At 43.8% G+C, this 20,135-nt stretch overlaps 1 protein-coding gene across 9 annotated transcripts in view; it reads left to right on the forward strand.

Annotated features, from left to right (window-relative positions):
- REPS2 (RALBP1 associated Eps domain containing 2) overlaps positions 1–20,135 on the forward strand; it is a gene marked incomplete at its 5' end in the record, with an annotated part of 231,265 nt that overhangs the window by 97,900 nt on the left and 113,230 nt on the right. For all 9 annotated transcript variants that reach the window (XM_079727343.1, XM_079727345.1, XM_079727349.1 and 6 more), the window contains 3 exons: positions 12,290–12,428; positions 17,917–17,980; positions 19,592–19,734. In XM_079727343.1, coding sequence (XP_079583469.1) covers positions 12,290–12,428; positions 17,917–17,980; positions 19,592–19,734 — 346 coding nt within the window. The remainder of the gene's footprint in view (positions 1–12,289; positions 12,429–17,916; positions 17,981–19,591; positions 19,735–20,135) is intronic.

Consider the following 20,135-nt stretch of genomic DNA (forward strand, 5'->3'; position numbering starts at 1 on the left):
TCTTCTTATTTCAAAGACAAAATAATGACAAACAGAATTTAGAGAACTTTATCACCGTGCCATTCTAATTGGGGGTTTGGCTATGTTTTCGGTGAAAGTTTTCTGATGAACAGGTATAGGAGGAGATGTTACACATTGGTAGCCAGCCACCATATAAATCTAAAAAGTCTGAAACTTGAAAAACATGTATTTAACTTAGTTGTGTCCTTTTTCCCCTCATTCTCACTCAATCTCAATTTCTTGCCATGCCCCCCTACCCTGCCCCGTAGGTACTTATGGCCAGAGATGGGTACTGTCTGCTCCTTTGGTCCTTTTGGTGTGGTTCTAAGTAGCAAAGACCGTGTCATGGGTGGTGAAAGAAATGAACACCCCCACGCTCTGTGTGTGGGTTGGTTTTTTTTCCAGTAGGGCCTCAGGCCTTTCCCCCTCACTTTGGAATCTTTCCCCTCGCCCCTTTTCTGCGAGCTCTGACTTTGCCCCCTGTGAAGCTCCCCGCGTCTCCTCCAGCACCGGGCCACTTCCACTAGTCCTCAGGCTGCAGGCCGACTACGTGCCGTTCTCCCGAGTGGCTGGAGCCCAAATACCGCCTAGTGATGATCTCCCTCCTCACTAGGCGGCAGCCAAAGCGCTCGAAGATTTTGGTTGCTTGTTTCAGATTCTGCAGTAAACACCACGCTGTTATTTTATTGGATCATGGGCTGTGAGCTTTCAAATACTGTTGTTCTTTAGAGCAATTAAAATTTTTTTTTAAATGTAAAAAATTCAAAAGATACAAAAGGCTACAGAGAGAAAAGTATCCTTCCCACTCTTTCTCCCAGCCATCCAGTTCCCCATCCCAAGGCACTTGACATGACCCATTTCTTTTGTATCATTAGAGGATTATTTTATGCATATACAAGTGAATATAGGTATTCTTGTGTAATTATATATAATATATGCAAAATATATAGTTCCACTTTTTTTACATGTGTGGTAGCGTACTATACATCTGTTGTGCACTTTGCATTTTTTTCCTTATCAATAAGCTTTAATAACAGTCTGTAAGAGTACATAGAGTATGTCCTCATCTTTTCGGTTTTGTCGAATGCATAGTATTTCCTTGTGTACATCTGCCAGAAACCATGTAACCAGTCCCCTCTGATCAATAGCTAGGACTTGCAATCACAGTGTTTGTATATATGTAGGAATAGTTCCTAGAAATGGAATAATTGGGTGAAATGGCTACACATTTTAAATTTTTGGTAGAGATTTTCAAATTGGAGGCGGTGCCCATTTACACACTTATTAACAAATGTATGAAAGTGTGTATTTTCTCATACCCATGCAAACGCAGTGTGCTAAGAAACTTAGGGATCTTGGCAAATCTGATAGGTGAAAAATGAAATCTTGGTGTAGTTTTAATTACCACTTCTTTTGTGTGGTCGAGAGGAGGTCCTGGGCCCCTGATGCCCTTAGAGGAGGTTAGGGACCCCACTTCTTTTTCGTTCTGGAGTGCCCCAGGCCCAGTGGCACTGATTTCTTGTTTCTACCTTTATGGCAGTAAAGTTGAATTAGCTTATGGCTAGAGATTAGGGCTGGGAAAATTTTCTGTTTTAGGGATGGTAAATGTCAACACAGAGTGTGTGTGTGTGTGTGTGTGTGTGTGTGTGTGTGTACACCTCTCAGCATTGCTCAGACAACTAAATTCTCTTCCTCTGACTGAAATGGAAGGGTGAGGGGAAAGCGGGGAGGAGGAGGAGGGAGGGAGGGACAGCAGGGAGGGAGGGAGAGGGTATATGTGTGTTTGTGTGTAACAGGAAGAACTGGTTGATAAAATTTGTTGGAATGCACGTGACTTGTTCTCGGTTTGACATCTTGTTTTACCAGATTCACTCCCTATTTGATTTGAAACCCTAGATGGAGTTTGGTCATCTCCTAAGGGGTGAAAGGTTGATGTGTTCTGCTTCCCCAAATCTACCTAGAACACACAGATATCCCAGTGGTCACTGTTATTACCACAAAGAGGTCCTATTTTTCATAGCATCCAGCCTCTTTTTCCTACTTATTCCCTTCATCTACTTATAATTCTTTTTCAGATTTTCTATCCCTTATTTTTGAAACGTTTTATTGAATGATACTGAAATTTACTTTTCTCAGTCTAAATCTTTTGTAGTTGTCGCTTATGGTATTCCCCAGGTGCTCCCCATGTACCTACACTTCTTAATGATTAAAGTGATGGCAGTCACCTGGTTTCTTCACTGGGAGACACTTCTACGTGAAAGGCAAAAATGTTCTGTGTTATGAGATGAGAATAGTGAAGAGATACTGGATCGTTGAAAGAAATGTGACTCTAGGATATAAGAGGAGGGTGTCTGGGATAGAGATTGAAGGATGTTTATGGGACAAAGATATTGATCGAGTAAATATCATGACTGATTGGGGTGCCGCCTTTAAGGCCTTTCAGAATCCATGCTTAGAGGCGGTGGGGAATGTAAGAATGGTAGGCTGGTACACATTAGGATTCTAGCATCCATGTGATTAGACAGGTTGGTTAGATGATAGCAAATAAGCACATTTTATTTGTGGGGTCAGTGTTGCTTTTCCACCCCAGCTGTGAGCATTTCATTAAAGGCTTATGGTGTCCAGAACTTTCCTGCTAGTAGCTAGGGCCCACACTGATTTGGTAGACAGGGTGCCTCTGAATTAGCCTCTTGGATATAACTGAAAACACCCAGTTGAACTCCTGGTGTCAGAGAGTACTTTGTAAAGCTGGAAGGGAGTGTGGTGTTTGTTTCCTAGGACCCTTTGGTCTCATTAGATAGTGTGGTGTGAACAGGAAAGGCTCCCTTACAGGGGCACCATTTTACCCCTAAGCGCATCAGTATCCCCCGATCTCAGGGCAGCAGGCGGTGTCATGCTCCCGATCATGTGTCCCAGCAAGAGTCACTACCGACAGAGTGCTTCTCTGGACCCCGTGCTGTGCCGTCCTCTTCACTAGTCTGTGCCCTTTCGTCCTCCCAGCAGTCTTGATTGCAGGGTAGACTGCCTGCCAGATTGTGTTCTTGACTCATCCATTGGGAAGTACTTACTAAGTGGCCTCTGTGGGTCAGCCGCCATGCCAGCGTGCCCTGAGGATGACAAACATGGTCCCTGCTGTCGAGGAGCAGTCGAGCAGGGGAGATGGATGGGAATCACATGATCCTGCCTCTGCATGTATAATGGAAAACTAACAATTGCCCTGAAGGCAAGAGAGCAGTTGGATAGCATATAACAGAGAAATCGGCCCTGGGGCTGGAAAGTGAAGGGAGGCTTCCCTGAAGAAGTGATGCTGGACTAAGCTGTGAAGGAGGACTTGGAGGGATGGTGCTGGGACGTGACGAGAGGGGTGTCTCACGCCCCAGGAAAAGTCTGGACAAAGGGCATGCTTCAGTGTTGAGACCAGAATCTACTCTGACTAGCTGAAGCAAATAGGGATTTATAATAAGGGGTGTGGAGAGCCTGCCAACTCTTTGGAAGGACTGAAAATTCAGACTGTGTTCTTAGATTGCAGGAGCAATTCCCAAACCCCACAGCAGAACTGGTGGCTAAGGAAGCCGCGCCTCTGCCGTGAGCAGAGCTGTGGAATGGGGCAACTGCTGCCCTAGCTTTCGCCCTGGTGCCCCACCTGCATGACTAAGGCTGGCAAAGTGAACGCTCTGTTCCCTGCCTCTTTCACCGTGCGACTCGGTTCTTCATCTGTTTTCTGTGGGCATGTTTAGTGGAACCTGACTCCAGTGTAGCATTCTAGCAGCAGAGGTGTTCAGAAGGTGTAGCCTTTATGTAGCCGTTGTCTGCAGTGCAGGGCGTTATGCTAAGAGGGGGTGGAGCCCGTGTCTAGTGAGCCCTTGTGCCCTGTGTAGCATGGAGTACTGGAAGAGGGCTGGTGTGGCTGGAGCCTGGAGTCGTGGGGAGGTGAGGCTGGAGAGGTAGGTGGGGAACTGTTGGCTCAGAAGTGAAGTAAGTGACCATCCCAGATTTGAACCCAAACCTGTCTGCCTCCAGAACCTGCACTCTTTTTTTTTTTTTTCTTTTTTCCGGTACGTGGGCCTCTCACTGTTGTGGCCTCTCCCGTTGCGGAGCACAGGCTCCGGATGCGCAGGCTCAGCGGCCATGGCTCATGGGCCCAGCTGCTCTGCGGCATGTGGGATCCTCCTGGTCCGGGGCACGAACCCCTGTCCCCTGCATTGGCAGGCAGACTCTCAACCACTGCGCCACCAGGGAAGCCCCAGAACCCGCACTCTTGTTGTGCCTCCAGTCTGTAGCCTCACTCTCTAAAGCATTCTGTGGATTCAGCCTGAGTTCTTGGTGCATCTGTTTCCCATCTGACCTCAGGCTGCCTTGAGTGTTAAGGGGAGGACAGTGGGGAAGAGACAGGCAGCCTTGACCTCATCAGCAAGGATGGGACTGGCACGTTAGTGTAATAGCACTGGAAGCCCGCAGCCTCATCCAATGCTCTTCTAACTGCTGATTTTCTTGCTTTCTCTTGCTCTTCCCCTCTAAGCGGAGAGCAAAATCCTGACAATCGTAAAGGAAAAATGCGCTTCTGAGCAGGAGATCTTGGCTCCTGGTGGAAGAATTGGAGACAGTGATTACTCATAAGCATTTCTTTTGTTAATCAAAATAGTGTTAGTGCCACATACTAAAATAACAGCGCAGTGATTTAATATCTGTATTGTATGGCTCTCTACAGGATGCTTTCCTGATGCGAAAACATGCCAGATGCTTATAAGCAAAAGTTATGTGAGAAATAAGATGGTGCTCTGTCTGTATGATTTAATAGTTCACTGGCCAAAATCTGCAACTAAACTAGGTAATGGAGGGGGAAGTGGAAGTATGGGATATTTGTATCCTCAACTCAGATCCTCAATCTGCAGAATTGCGACAGTGTTTTAGGCACTACAGTGAGGTTAGTTCTTAAAAGGAAATGGTGCTAAAGAGTGGATGGATGGTTAAGGGGGAGAACCACGGAGCTCGCTGAGTGAATATACACTCTGGACTCCGTTCATGTTCTGACTCTACCATTTACTAGGTGTGTGGTCTTGGTTAAGTCACTTCCCTTCCCTAATCCTCAGTTTCCTGTTCTGCAAAATGGGACTAATGGGACCTACTTTGCAGGGTTGTTGTGAAGATGAAAGTAGATCCTGTGTATTAGGTGCTTACAGTGTCTGGCACGTAATGAATACATGTTATCTGACATTCTCTGATGTCTGTGGTGATCATCTAAAAAATTTAGTTTATCATAATAAGCAGCAACTGTGCATTGCTCATTAGACTCAGAGATTCCTATAGTCTGGGCTTCAGCCTTCTAAGCTGTTGAGATTAGATCCCTAAGTAAGTTTGGCAGTATGTGATTAAAGGCATCTTTGTGAATTTATTTCCACGAAGAAACTGGTAAAGTTGAACTGCTTTGTTAGGATTTAATTGTAACTAACTTTGCTACCGGTAAAAACAGAAGTTATTTATTGCAACTTCCAGCGAATCTATAATATTTTAAAAGGAAAAGAAAACAAAAGTTTTCTTCCCCCTCTGATTTTATAGGTAAGGGAGAGGGTCCAGCCTTTACACTGTTGGGTGACAGTTGTTTGGTAAGTGCATCGAAACTTCAGCTCCAGTCATTATAGGAGGGCTCAGGTTAACCGTTCTGTCTATGAGTCAGAATTGACAGCTTGTCCCATCATTTGTTTATTTTATTTGTTCACTTATTCGCCAAACGTCTTTTGAGTGTTTCCCATGTGATAGGCACTTTTCTAGGCTCTGGGGCATAGCTGTTATCAGAATAGACAAAATTTCCTGTCCTCATGGGCCTTAACGTTAGAATGAGAGTGAGGTGGGAAACAGTATAAGTGAGGCTATAGAGTATGATACGGAACAGTCGAATGTGAAAAACAAAATCGCAGAGCTCCACCTCCTTCTTTAGCTCCTTTCTTCATTCCTCATTTCCCAGTTTTTCCCAGTTTTACCACAGCCCTCTTTTCTCTTTACTCTGTACTTCCTCCCTGAGAATCTCCTATCAAACTCATATTAACCAAGCATAGAAAGACAGCTGTAAAGATGCATCCACATGCTGTCCCTGAAGATAGTCCTCGTGAGCAATCAAATTAGAAAGCTTTTTGGGCTCAGAGCGGTCTCAGGTCATTAGGTGGTCAGATTACAAAAGGAAGATGGCTTCATGCTTCGTCTTCAGTGCAGGAGTGGCTGTGCTGTTGGCGCTAGGCAGGTGTGCCTTTCCTTTGGGCCTCGCTTGAAGGGTAGGTTGGTTGGAGTAACAGCCACTCTGACAAATACGCCCGCATTTTAATGACTTCCCACAGCAGGTCTGCTTCTCACTCATCTCACAGATTGGCAGGCAGCTTCCCCCCACCTGGTGATTCAGGCGACAGGGCTGCTTCTGTCCTGTGGCTGTGCCGCCCCTTCTCAGTGGGCTGATGGGGACAAGCATAGAGGAGGACCATGGGGTGCTAGCTCTGCCTGGCAGTGGTGCAGGTCACTTGCGCTCCCACTGCATTGGCTGAAACTCAGTTGCATGGCTGTGGCTAATTGCAGGAAGGGCTGGAAAATGTCATTACTGACTGGACAGCCACTCGGTGACACCCGTACACCAGGCATGTAGGGCGCGAGTGGTCAGAGGACAACCACCATAAGCCCACATAGAAGCACGGCTATCATTTGCTTCCCTGACTCTTCTTTTTTCTCTGCCCCATGACGGATCAATCCCGGGATCTTTCTGTAGGCAGCTTAATTGTCACGTGGGCTATGGTCTAGTCTTACCAGCCTGTGAGCCAGTCTTCCCCTTTAGGGTGGTTGAGTCTTCTCATATCTTTTTTTTTTTTTTTTTTTTGTGGTACGCGGGCCTCTCACTGTTGTGGCCTCTCCCGTTGCGGAGCACAGGCTCCGGATGCGCAGGCTCAGCAGCCATGGCTCACGGGCCCAGCCGCTCCGCGGCATATGGGATCCTCCCAGACCGGGGCACGAACCCGTATCCCCTGCATCGGCAGGCGGACTCTCAACCACTGCGCCACCAGGGAGGCCCTCTTCTCATATCTTTGCTCATGAGATCATGCTTTGATCAGTGGTCGCAGTATGGTGTTCTTATTTCTAAAAGGTCGTTGGCAGGGGAGGTATCCTCACAGAGTCACTGTGGGCTTGCTAGGAGGTTTTCCTCCCCCAGACAGTTTATTTGCTAAGCCACCAAAAGGATGTTGTTCTAACAAAGATCATCGCACCCTCAGGTGAAATGGCTGGACTCTAAGGCAGCATTGACAGGAGGCCTCCAGGGTAGGGTTATATTCTAAACAGAAATGTTCTGTGGTTGAAACAATACACACCCCCTTCTTAAGTTCTCCCTGACAATGCCTCCTTGCAATTCATATTTTTCATCTATGTTTGATTTTAAGATACTTCAGGGGTAAATGTCACCTTTTGGGATTTTATTAATAGTATTACTTTTTAATGAGTCTTTTGAAGTCTCTTTCATTATAAACAGCCTGTATTCCCCAGAGGTAACAAGTTGCAGTGCCAGATATTTGCATTTCACTTGAAACAAAACCAAGGGTTTGAATGTTTTAAATATAAGCAAATCTAATTCTCCTGTGTCTAGAGAAACTGTATAATGAACCATATGTATGAGGCTTAAGCACACAGATGCGGACGATTCTCTCTCTGGCTCTCTTTTTCTCTCTCTCTCTCCCTCCTTTTATATTTTCTTAAAAACGCTGGTAGAGCTCAAAATTGGCACCAAGTAGCAAAAATCTCCACCCAGCCAAGCAAACCACTACAGCTGGAGTGGAACTGGGGCGCCTCTTGGGTGCACGTGGAGGTGGGGCTCTTCCTGGTTCCGGCTTCTCCTCGGAAGCCCAAGGCTCCATCGTTCCCCCGCCCCCATCTCTCAGTGCCTCCAGTCTTTGCAATTAGACATTCTCTCTTAGGTGACCGATTTCAGGTCTTTGTTACGGTTGCCTTTTGGGTTCATTTGGAGGAGATGTCCCCCTAGCTGCTGCCAGAGAGGTCTCAAGCCGCCATCCCGCTGCTGGAATGGGCCTTCATCTGGTGGGGGCCCTATGGCTTTTTTCTCTTACTCCCCTCATAGCCCTCCCTACCTCTGGGCCACCTTGACCTCTGGCCGGGGTTGCCGATATGGCCTTAATTGGTCTTCTGACCTTTAGTCTTCCCTTCCACTCTCCTCACTGAAGTGATCTTTCTGCAGCTCACAACTGATTATTTCCTTGGCCTGTGTCATACTTACCTGTGGCTCCCGATTGTCTTCTAGATACAGTTTAAAGCCCTTAACCTGCTGCACCTGAACCTTCATGGTCTGGACCAGGGGTCCCCAACCCTTGAGCTGTGGACCGGTAGCGGTCCGAGGCCTGTTAGGAACTGGGCCGCACAGCAGGGGGTAAGTGGCGGGCTCGGGAGCGAAGCTTCATCTGCCGCTCCCCACCGCTCCCCATCGCTCGCATTACCACCTGAACCATCCTCTTCCCGCCCCACGCCCCCGGTCCGTGGAAAAATTGTCTTCCACGAAACTGGTCCCTGTGCCAAAAAGGTTGAGGACCTCTGGTCTGGACCGTCTTGAGGCAACTCCACTCGCATCTCCTCTGCCCTGGCAGCCCATTCTATCTGTATGTAGCTCAACCAAGCTACTTTCAGGAGATGGCTATTTTCTGGCATTTTAAGGTGTCTTTGCAAATGCTGTTCCTTTTGCTTGCCTTGCCCTGCATGTTTTGTAGCATTGCTTCTCAGACTTGAGTGTGCTTTGTATCATCTAGAGGGCTTGTTAAATCCCAGATGCCTGAGCCTCACTCCCAGACTTGATGATTCACTAGGTGTGGGGTAGGGCCTGGGCTTCTGTATTTCTGACGAGTCCCCAGGTGGTGCGGATGCGGGCGGTCAGTGGACCGACTCCCAGCCGCGGAGCTCCGGGGTTCCCTGTCTCACCACAGCTCACACCTCACTGTTTTGCGATTGCCCGTCTTTCTCCCTCACTGGACTCCAGGCTTCCTGGGAAAAAGAATGTGTTTGACCATCAGAGTATCCCTAGTGACTAGTGTCTGGGATGTTGGTGTTGTTGAATAAGTGTCTGTGAATGAATGAATGAATGAATGAGCAGGTCAGTGTTTCTGCTGCAAAGTTCACATCGTTTGGCTTCTTGTAGTATGGATCAGCTTTCTTTTGGAATATTTCGGCTTCAGGGAATGTGGAATGTGATCCGCCCCTTCCACCTGTCTCTGAAATCACTCACTTAATGAATAAGGACCTTGAAACCTCTCCATAGAGATCAGACCATGGGACCGACAGGGACGTCTGTTGATAGATCTCAAACTTTAAAATATGAAATGGGGACTTCCCTGGTGGTGCAGTCGATAAGACTGCGCTCCCAGTGCAGGGGGCCTGGGTTCCATCCCCGGTCAGGGAACTGGATCCCACATGCATGCTGCAACTAAGGAGCCTGCCTGCCGCAACTAAGACCTGGTGCAACCAAATAAATAAATATTTTAAAAAAATCAAGTTAGTCTTTAAAAAAATAAAATAAAATATGAAATGGACCCATAGGCTTTCTTTCATTACGCGCAGCATAGAGTAGTGTTTTTGCATCTCTTTCAACATAAGACATACCCCTGAAGTTGTTAGAGCCCGTCAGTAAGTGGCCCCCACCCGACTTTTGCTGAGCCTGCTAGGGGCAGCGTGCAGAATGAAGGCTTAGATGATACGGTTCTCGCCCTCCAGATCGAAACCTGAATGAAGATATTTAACAAACAGCACTTTAAATGTTCAAACTGTGTGATACTTAGCATACTTATAATAAGGATTCATATTTTCTAAGATGCTCAAATCACTTGGTTTATCAAATCAATTCAAAACATGCAGTGAGAAGCAAGGGGAAAGAGACGGGGGTAGGTTAAGATTGTTTCGTGCAGGCTGGTAGAAGGGCCACGCCAGGTACGGGTTGCCTGGTGTTCACATGCCCTCTGTCATTGTTGGAAGGCACTTTTTAAAAAAATTTTATTTATTTTTGACAGCATTGGGTCTTTGTCGCTGCATGTGGGCTTTCTCTAGTTGTGGCGAGTGGGAGCTAGTCTTTGTTGTGGTGCGCGGGCTTCTCACTGCAGTGGCTTCTCGTGTTGCGGAGCTCGGGCTCTAGGTGTGCGGGCTTCAGTAGTTGTGGCACATGGGCTCAGTAGTTGTGGCTTGCAGGCTCTAGAGCGCAGGCTCAGTAGTTGTGGCACACGGGGTTAGTTGCTCCGCGGCATATGGGATCTTCCCGGACCAGGGCTCGAACCCACGTCCCCTGCATTGGCAGGCGTATTCTCAACCACTGTGCCACCAGGGAAGCCCAGATGGGTAGGATTTGAGTGGGCTGGGATCAGAGGAAGGGTGGTCTGGGGAGAAGACGCAAACTTGACCCATGAGGAGAGAGCATGTGGGCTATCAGAAGCCTGCTATGAGTGACCAAGGAGGAGCCTGGATTATAAGGGCCCTAAAAGACAGGTGGAGGAGTGGGGTTTGTTTTATTGGGCAATAGGTCATCCTGAAAGCTTTTAAGCAGAGGAATCAGTCACTTTCTCCTGTCCATTTCCGATTCCTGCTGTCAGATTAGACTTGAGACCTGCTAAGAGACCACTGATGCCACTCAGGGGTCAAGTAATGTGGGAGAGGAAATAGGGTGAGCAGATGGTTATGGGATGACACTACCAGCAACGACTGGGTATGGCAGCTTCGGTTCCAGGTGGGAAGGAGAGTGCATTTTAGGGGAGTAGAAGCTTCCATGTCAGCGCCAGGGAATGCAGCAGCCAATACCTAGCATGGAGATTTTGACAACAGATTAAAAAAAAGTGGGCACTTATCTGCTGACTGCAGGGGTTCAGTGAAGGATATGGGCATGTCCCTTCAGCTCTCTGAGCCTCGGTTTCCTCATCTGGGAAAAGGATACTAATACCTGCTGGGTCTACCTCTCAAATGTTTGAGGTGCTCGGGTGAGATAGGGGTGTATGAAATGCTTTGTAAATTTCAAAACACTCTATGAATTTAAGGCATTAACTACTGGATAGTGACTTTCAGGGCATTTAAAAACGGTTTGATTTAGATTTAGTGGAAACTCATCTAGTATGCAAACTTCAAAGATGGCATCTCAAGGTCATATCACAGCTCAAACTTTTTAAAGAGTTGTTTCTTCTCTGAATGGCATCAGAGGAGAGCCAAGTGTTCCTGGGAAGAGTTACTTCCAGAATGTGGTGTGTGTTTGTTGGGGAGGTTGAGGCAGGGGGCAGAGATGGTCTGTTGTCTTTTCTGGGGATAGTGAGTAGAATACCCTCCTAATGATTAATTCCTTGGTAGTGTGTTCATTCAGAAGCAGGCACCTTGATGGGTATTAGTAGTAATACCTCTCCCCTTCTTTCCTAGTCTCCTTTTGTCTCAGGCTCACCCTCCTTGTGTTCACCTTTTAGTTCCATGAAGGTGGCCCCTGGCAAGTAGCACCTTAGCCTTAGGGTAGATGGGAGGGATGCAACAAAGCCCTGTGCTGCTCCTTCCAGAATCACCATTTTTGCTTCTTTCCCCATTGCTTAGCAGAGCTCTTTTCTCCTGCACTACTACTCCGGTTCTCTGTATCCTTAAATTCTCAAATTTGGCTTGCATGCCCCCTAGTGGCAGGTCGGATGCACCCCTTGTTACCCTGTTTGTTGTGGTACCATGACAGCCCATCTTTGCGCTCAGCTCTATTACTAAGTAGAACCCCCAGTTCACAAATGTGGAAGGAGAGGTTTGGTGATCCTGACTTGCCACTCAGGTGGGACCTGGGGACGTGGGACTTGATTCGGAGCTTTTGATTCCCAGATTTATACAACGGGAATGCCTCAGAAAGAAAGATGGTGTGGTTATAGCTGTTCTAGATTTTAAAAAAATGGTTTAAAAAGAATCTAGATTATCTTACTATCTACTCAACTAATTTAAAAGGATCAAAATGTGGTGAGTATTTGAAGAAAAGAACGATTGTATTTTTTTCCCCTTCATCACACTGGAAAATCTTTCATCACTCACCCAAGTGTTCAATATTTCATGCTCAGTCCTGTTAACAACTTTGGGAAATACAAAAGAAAGGTATAAAGCATGATGTCTGACCTTCAGAAGTTTACATTCCCATTAAATTCTACTCACAAGGTGTTTAAATTCATCCCCTTGAGGAAAAAAATAATTATAATGCTTGGGTTTAATATTTCTACTTGGTTTCACAAAAGACAGATTCTGTGAGCATCTGCTTATTGATTTCTTTTTAAAGTCCTTTTCAGTGGAGAGAGAACTGCAGGATAACAACAGTAGTTACCCAGACGAACCCTGGAGGATAACGGAAGAGCAGCGAGAGTATTATGTCAACCAGTTCCGGTCCCTTCAGCCTGATCCGAGTTCCTTCATTTCAGGTAACAAAGTCTGGTGGGTGAGAACACGGGTCCCAGCTCACTGTCTCACATAAATAACAGCGCCCATCTTGAGAAATAGTCCACACAAAATGAGTACAACAACCTTCTATGATTTTAGTTTGTTTTTCTCTGAGGTTGAATGTCTCATCAACTATAAACCATGCAGAAAAACACTTGGCAATGATATTGGGAAAGTTATGTTTCCATTTCAAAGGGGGGTTAAATGGGAATTTGGAGCATCCTGGTTCAGATGCTGTGCCTTATTAGCTGGAGCAGTTCCTGAAATGAGTGTCGCACCTTTAATTGCATACTCATTATGTCGATGTTACAGCAAGGACATAGTGTAGCATCCCAAAGAGTTGCTGTCACAGGTCTCCTTATGTTATATACACCTTAGAGTTCAAGTTCATGTTTGTTTTCTTTGGCTGTAGTCTTTCTCCTCTGGTTTTTCTGAGAGAAAATATGGGAGGAAAATTGGCCAGCATTTTTATGTCCACATGTTAGTTCTTCTGGGTTATCTTCAGAAATACATATTCCTATTGAGTTCTCATGCAAAATTCAAGCTGAGAGGAACTGATTTAATTCCCATGTGCCTACATTTCACCCGGCTGAAGACTAAACAAACAGTGAAATAGTAGAGTCTGGAAGATAAATTCATAAAACTTTCTTTTTATACTTCAATTGTGAAGAATAACGATATGTCCTTGATAATTGTAACCTGACATATCGCAGTGTGGACTAAGATTAATGTTCTCTAGTGAAATAAGGTACGTAGTTGAAATATACCTGTATAAACGCAGATATTTTCTGGTTGGTGGTAATGGCTTTGTTTGAAGGTGGAATATTGTAGATACAAAAAATTAACGTTGACAGCATGATTTTTTAAAAAAGCAGAAACCCAGATTGCATTTATTGACCACTTGCTATCTTTACCCACCGCTTAAGTGAGTTTTTTCACAATGTATGCAGATATTTAGCCAAATACACGTAGGTAGCTGTTAGGAATGTTTTTATTTTCTTTTAACCTTTTCATTTTGCAGAATTTCAAATACAGACACAACTGAAGTGGCTAGTATAACAAACTCCTCTGTACCTGTCACTCATCTCTCACAATTTGGTTTTATTTATACCCTCTCTGAGCCTAGATGGTTTTGAAGCAGTTACCAGACTATTTCATTTGAAAATATTTCAGGATGTATCTGTAAAGATAAGGCCTCTTTTAAAAACATAACCACAACTCATTAGCACATTAAAAAAAACCCCACAAATTACTTAATATCAAGTCTTGTTCAGATTTCCTCAATTGTCTCACAAATGCCTTTTTAAAAAGTTTAGTTTGATCAAGGTCAGGAGAGGTTCATACATTGCAATTAGTTGATGTCCCTTTTTAGAAAGCATCTTTATTTAGATGTAATTTACATACTCTAAATTCACCCATTTAAAGTGTACAATTCAATGTTTTTAGTGTAGTATAGTCACAATCTAGATTTAGAGCACCTTCCCCCAATAAACTACCTACTTATTAGCATTTATTCCCCATTCCTGCTCTCCCCACCCCCCAGCCCTAGGTTACCATTAAACTACTTTCTCTCTCTATAGAGTTGCCTGTTCTGGGCTGTTCATATAAATGAAATTGTATAATAAGTGTTTTTTGGTGTTTGACCTCTTTCACTTAGCATAATGTTTTTAAGGTTCATCCATGTTGCGGTATGTACCAGAGCTTCATTCCTTTTTATGGATGAATATCATTCCATTGTATGGATAGACCACATTTTATTTATCTGTTCATCAGTTAATTGACTTTTGGGTTGTTTTGGCTGTTAAGAATAATGCTGCTGTGAACATTTGTGTACAAGTTTTTGTGTAGATGTATGTTTTTATTTCTCTTGGATATATACCTAGGAGTGGAATTGCTGGATCATAGGATAACTCTGTATTTAACCATTTGAGGACTAGTCAGACTGTTTTCCAAAGTGGCTGCACCATTTTACATTGCCACCAGTAGTGTCTTACTCCACATCCTTGCCAACACTTGTTTTTATCTCTTGATTGTAGCCGTCCTAGTGGATGTGAAGTGGTATCTCTTTCGGGATGAAGAATGACATTGAGCATCTCTTCATGCTCTTACTGTCCATCTTCTTTGGAGAAATGCCTATTCAGATACTTTGCCATTTTTAAAAAAAAATCGTTGAGTGGAAAGAGTTCTCTGTGTATTCTAGACGCAGGTTCCTTATCAGACATATGATTTGTAAATATTTTTTTCCCAATCTGTGGCTTGTCCTTTTATTTTCCTAATGGTATCTTGCAAAGCAAAAAAGTTTAATTTTGATGTTCAGTTTATTTTTTCTTTTGTTGCTTGTGCTTTTGGTGTCATATCTAAGAAACCATTGCTTAATCCAAGGTCATATTAGTTTTGTTTTATTATTATTATTATTGGCCACGCATGTGGCTTGTGGGATCTTAGTTCTCAGATCAGGGATTGAACCCGGGCCCTGGCAGTGAAAGCACAGAGTCCTAACCACTGGACTGCCAGGGAATTCCCTATATTACAGTCTTATTTCTTACATTTAGTTTTTTCATCCAATTTGAGCTAATTTTTGCATATGATATGTGGTAGGGGTTCAAATTCATTCTTTTGCATGTGAATATCTAGTTGTCCCAGCACCATTTGTTGAAAAAACTATTCTTTCCCCCATTTAATTGTTTTAGGTTCCTTGTCAGAATTCAACTGACTGTAAGTGTGAGGGTTTATTTCTTTACCAATTCTATTTCACTGATTTCTATGTCTAGCCTAATGCCAATACCACACTGTCTTGATTTTTTTTTTTTTTTTTGCGGTACGCGGGCCTCTTACTGTTGTGGCCTCTCCCGTTGCGGACCGCAGGCCCAGCGGCCATGGCTCACGGACCTAGCTGCTCTGCGGCATGTGGGATGTGGGATCTTCCCGGACCGGGGCACGAACCCGTGTCCCCTGCATTGGCAGGCGGACTCTCAACCACTGCGCCACCAGGGAAGCCCCTGTCTTGATTATTATAGTAAGTTTTTGAAATTGGATAGTGAGAGTTCTCCAACTTTGTGCTTTTCAGTTTTATTTGTTTTGATTTCAATTTTTAGGGATTGTGTTCTTAAAATTTAATTTTTTACTTATATAAAATATTAACACAGTCCTAAAGTTGAGTCTACAAAACAAGCTACATTCAAAGAAGTCTAGTTCCTGCCCCTAGCTCCTCTACCCTGTTCCTTCCTTGTTCCTATAGGTAAACATCTTGTTTAATGGCTTGTCTGTTTTTAAAAATAGAAGCAAATACATGTATGCGCATATCTCTCTCTATGTGTGTGTGTGTTCTTATCTCCATATTGTCTTAGATAAGTGGTAGCATACTACTTATTCTTTCCTCCACCTTGCTTTTTTCATTTAACAATATATTCTGGTGATTACTCTAGTCGTATGTAGAGATATTTCTCGTTTCCCCTTATAGGTTGTGTGAATGTGCAATCATTTATTCAGCCAATCCTTTATTGGGATTACTTCTAGTCCTTTGCTATTACAAGTATTTCTCTTGTAAACAGCCTTCTGCATATGTCTTTTTATATTTTTGTTAGTGTATCCTTGGATAATTTGGAAGTGGGATTACTGGGTCAAATGTGATTTTGCAAAACACCCCTTCTTTGGGGTTGTGCCATTTTGTCACCCCACCAGCATTGTATGAGGTGCCTGTTTTCCCATAGTCTTGTTATCAAAACACGTTTTTGAACTTTTGTATTTTTCCCATCTGATAGTCAAGAAATCATGTCTTTGTGTGGCCTTAACTTACAGATGTCTCACGAACAAGGTTGAACTTTTTTTTTCAATATGATTAAGAGTCAGTTGCATCTATTTCTTTAAACTCTCATAGCTCAATCCATTTTTACAGTGGGTTACTGGTCTTCATTTTTTTTTAAAAGATCTGTATATATTGGATGTATTAACATTCAGTCACTGATGGATCAATGCTGTGGGTAGCTGTAGTTTACTGGGCTGAGAGACCCCTTGTAAGAAAACGTCTGGATTCATGGTTTTGATCTTTGACTGCTGACCGCTTTTAAGCCTCCCTTCTACCTCTTCTGCCCCACATGTGGCTCTCAGGTGGATCTGAAAATGGCTGGAGAGAGCAAGGAAAGGAGGCTTGTTTGGGGTTTCTTTGTTGCTTGGGGGTGGGGCTGGGGCGAGGGTTCCAGCTCCCCGTTTGACCTGTCAGCACCGAAGGAGGGAGCACTCGGGCTTGCTCAAGTGCTCCTTCTCTGACCTCGTTAGCCATCATCTTCCCTGTGGGCGCCACCCAACCACTCTGGGACACCGTGCGCCGACAGTCTCTCTCTACTGTGTGAAGGCCAGGCCAGGTCTCTAGCTGTGGGTTTGAGCCTATTATACTTTGAAGAAAGGCGATCAGGAGGGAAAAAGAAGAATGAAATTAGGGGAGAATGCCTTTCTATGTATAAAATAGCTGGCAAATGGGCTTTCAAGACATTTCTGACAAATGTTTGACAAAGCAAGGAGGCTGCATGGATGGCCAACAGTCCTGTGTCAGCATTATTTCCAGGATGCTCTTGGGGAGAAGGCTCATTCGTTTATAGGGTACTTTGTCTTTGATCCTTCATCTATCAAAGGAAAATAAGTCTGCCTTAGGGTCCACTATAATCCTTTGTTTCAAGGCCAGTTAGAAGTCTCCTGATGGCTAAGGAAAGACTTTTGACTTTATCAGTTTAGAATAGAGTTTAGGGCTTTGATTTGAGTGTTCTTTGTATTAGACTTGAGGCTTTTGAATTGTGAAACTGTTTTGAGAGCAGAAAGCATAAAAATTTCAATCTCAATAAGGATTGGGTCTAAACATTTTAAGTGCAATTGGGACTTGAAGCTACATAACATGTAAAATGGAATGATTACCTGATTTCCATTGATACTGGTAAATTTGCAATGAATAAAGAAAGTAGCAAGAGGTTCCTGGATACGATTCTTGAAGAGCCACCAAGAGATCTTAAATCTCACTGAAACGCTTTCCCAAGATGTCTGTCTTATCTCTAGTATGATGAGATTAATGGTGTTAGTTTTTCTTCTTTTTGCTGTTTCCTACCATGATCGTGTATTACTTTTGCATCCGTTCATTAAAGTGCTCGACAGATTTTTACTTTGATAGTTATCTTTTGAGTTTTTAGTAAATTTTGCAGATTTTTGGAAATACAAAGAAGGAATTCATATAATTTTCATGTCATAATAAGTATTAGGTCGTTAGTTCTTTTGCCCTGTTCTAATTTACATACTCTTTTAAAAGCCGTTTGTATGTTGCTTTTTAGCCACACAATTCGTAGTTGCTTTGATGAATAATTGTTATATTTGTGGTTATATGGTAGGAATTGCTGAATGAAAGAAATGGTGATTCGTTTACATATAAATATAAAAGCTGCTCTAGATAAGTAATTCATGATTTATTTAAACAATGGCTCTTGACAGGTTCTGTGGCCAAGAACTTCTTCACCAAATCAAAGCTTTCCATTCCAGAACTCTCCTATATATGGTAAGTACAGTTAATGCCTCATAGTATCATACTGTTATCCATAGCCATCCCTTAGCTCCTACTTTTGCATTTTAAAAATCTAATCTTTTGAATTTTTTAAAATACAGACTAAGAGAATGAAAAGAACTTAGATTATTGTTGCTGTGAGGATTAAGCAAGTTATATGGAAAGCACAATGAATAGTGTCTGGCACATACTACGCACTGCTTTAGCTCTTACTTAAAAAGCAATTTCCTAATTATTATCCTCACCTAGATGCCTTTTCAGTCTAAGCAGTTGTGTGAGCATATGAGAATTTCCATCTTGTGTGTTTTATTTTCAGATTTTTCTACTTGATGTGGTGTAAGTGACCAGAGAACCTTGAAAAGCTATTCTTTATAATATTTTATGAGGCCGGGCGAACAGAAGTTCCACAGATATTTTGGAATTAAGTTAAATTTGACTCTTCTCGCTGCCTCTGAGCTTCGTAAATTTGGCTGGTGTTTATCAGCTGGGCCCTGGTTCAGACTTGCACATGTGGCGTGCCTGGTGCTTTGCTGCTGTGCCGGCTCCATCACCAGCTCCAGAAGGGCTGTGCTGGTTGGTCCAGATGGCTCTGTTTGCGTTTATGAAAATGCTCCGTACCTCTGTAAACTCCCAGCTGCGTGTGGGCTCTTCTTCCTCAAGACTGGGTGGGAGACCACCCTGTGATAAATATATAATTAAAGTATTGTATTTATGTAAAACTTTTTTTCATGAGGATTTACAAAAAAATGATAATAGAGTTTAAAATTGCTTGTCATGTTTTGTGCATCATATTGGAAAACTATTCCACTGGCACTTGTGAATGCCACTGTATCCTGAGCTGAATTTCGGTTTTTCGGCAATATATTCTAGCATTAAAAAAAAAAAAAAGGCAAGCCTTATTAGGCTTTAAAGCTAGGAAAAAAGAGAAACTATCATTTTGTAAAGAATACAGTTTGTTTTGGCAGAATTCCCAGTCCTAACATTATCGGCATGAGGGTTTCTATCTTTTTGTTGAGACATATCCATGTAAGCTTTGTGGGATTCTCTCCACCCAGTGTTTGAAACAGTTCCCTGGCTCCTCACGTTGGGGAGCTGGTGCTTTCTGAATATTCAAGGGGGACAAGGATGTGAAGGGTCCAAAGGAAAGTTCCGGAGCTTACCTTCCGTGGTTTTTCTTTCAAATAGTAACCCCCTTTCTACTATGATTGTATATGCCTTCTCGCTCTGCATGTCCTAACACAAGCGTACTCGTCTCTGTACACCTAAGAGACTGGTTGAGCTTCTGGGGTCTTAGTTACTTTGGCAGATAAACCTCTGCTTTTCAGTGGGAAACAAGGGCTGAAGCAAAGATAAGCCTTTTCAAGCCTCTCCCTTTCTTCTTTTCTATCTCATCTGATTCCAGCCTTCCCTAGTTGCTAGTTTTATCTGAAAACATAGTTCAACCAGTATTTACTGAGCTTACTTGTGTTTTCCCAGGAGGGAGTTCTCAAAGTTTTGATACAGCATTCGCAGCTTGAAAAGTTCAAGGTTTTTCCTTAAAGCTGAGAAATGAAGTGCTTGTATCTGAGCCCCGTGTTAGGCGCTCATAACATCTGCTATCCTTAGGGAACTGAGCGATGCTGACTGCGATGGAGCCCTGAGCCTGCCGGAGTTCTGTGCTGCGTTTCATCTCATTGTGGCCCGGAAGAACGGCTACCCACTGCCTGAGGGCCTGCCTCCAACTCTGCAGCCGGAGTACCTGCAAGCAGGTAATGCCTCATCATAAATCCTAAACCTTAGGCGTTTCCTTCCAGACCTTGGAAGAGAGTTTTGTTCCTTAAGGTGTTGTCCAGACACTTTGAGGACTCCTTTGTATATACAGTTACTGTTCATTAACTGATATTAGACTCTCACAACTTATAATGTGAGTCATAGGGATGATCTAGCAAATGTGAGTCATCTTTTATCTCCATTCTAGTACTGTCTGGATGGATTTGAACCAAAGTCACTTAACCCTTTCATGAAAATTGTGGACCAGGCAACTACTGAATCCCTAGCTGATAAAAAATTAAGAGGAAGATCTTCCTGTAGAGCCAGTGCTGACTTGCCATCTTTAGGCCCATCCCGGTATCCCCGAGTGGCCTTGGGCAACGGAATGGACTAGGAGTCT

Source organism: Hyperoodon ampullatus, assembly GCF_949752795.1.
Source record: "Hyperoodon ampullatus genome assembly, chromosome: X".
Classification (NCBI taxonomy): Eukaryota; Metazoa; Chordata; class Mammalia; order Artiodactyla; family Ziphiidae; genus Hyperoodon; species Hyperoodon ampullatus.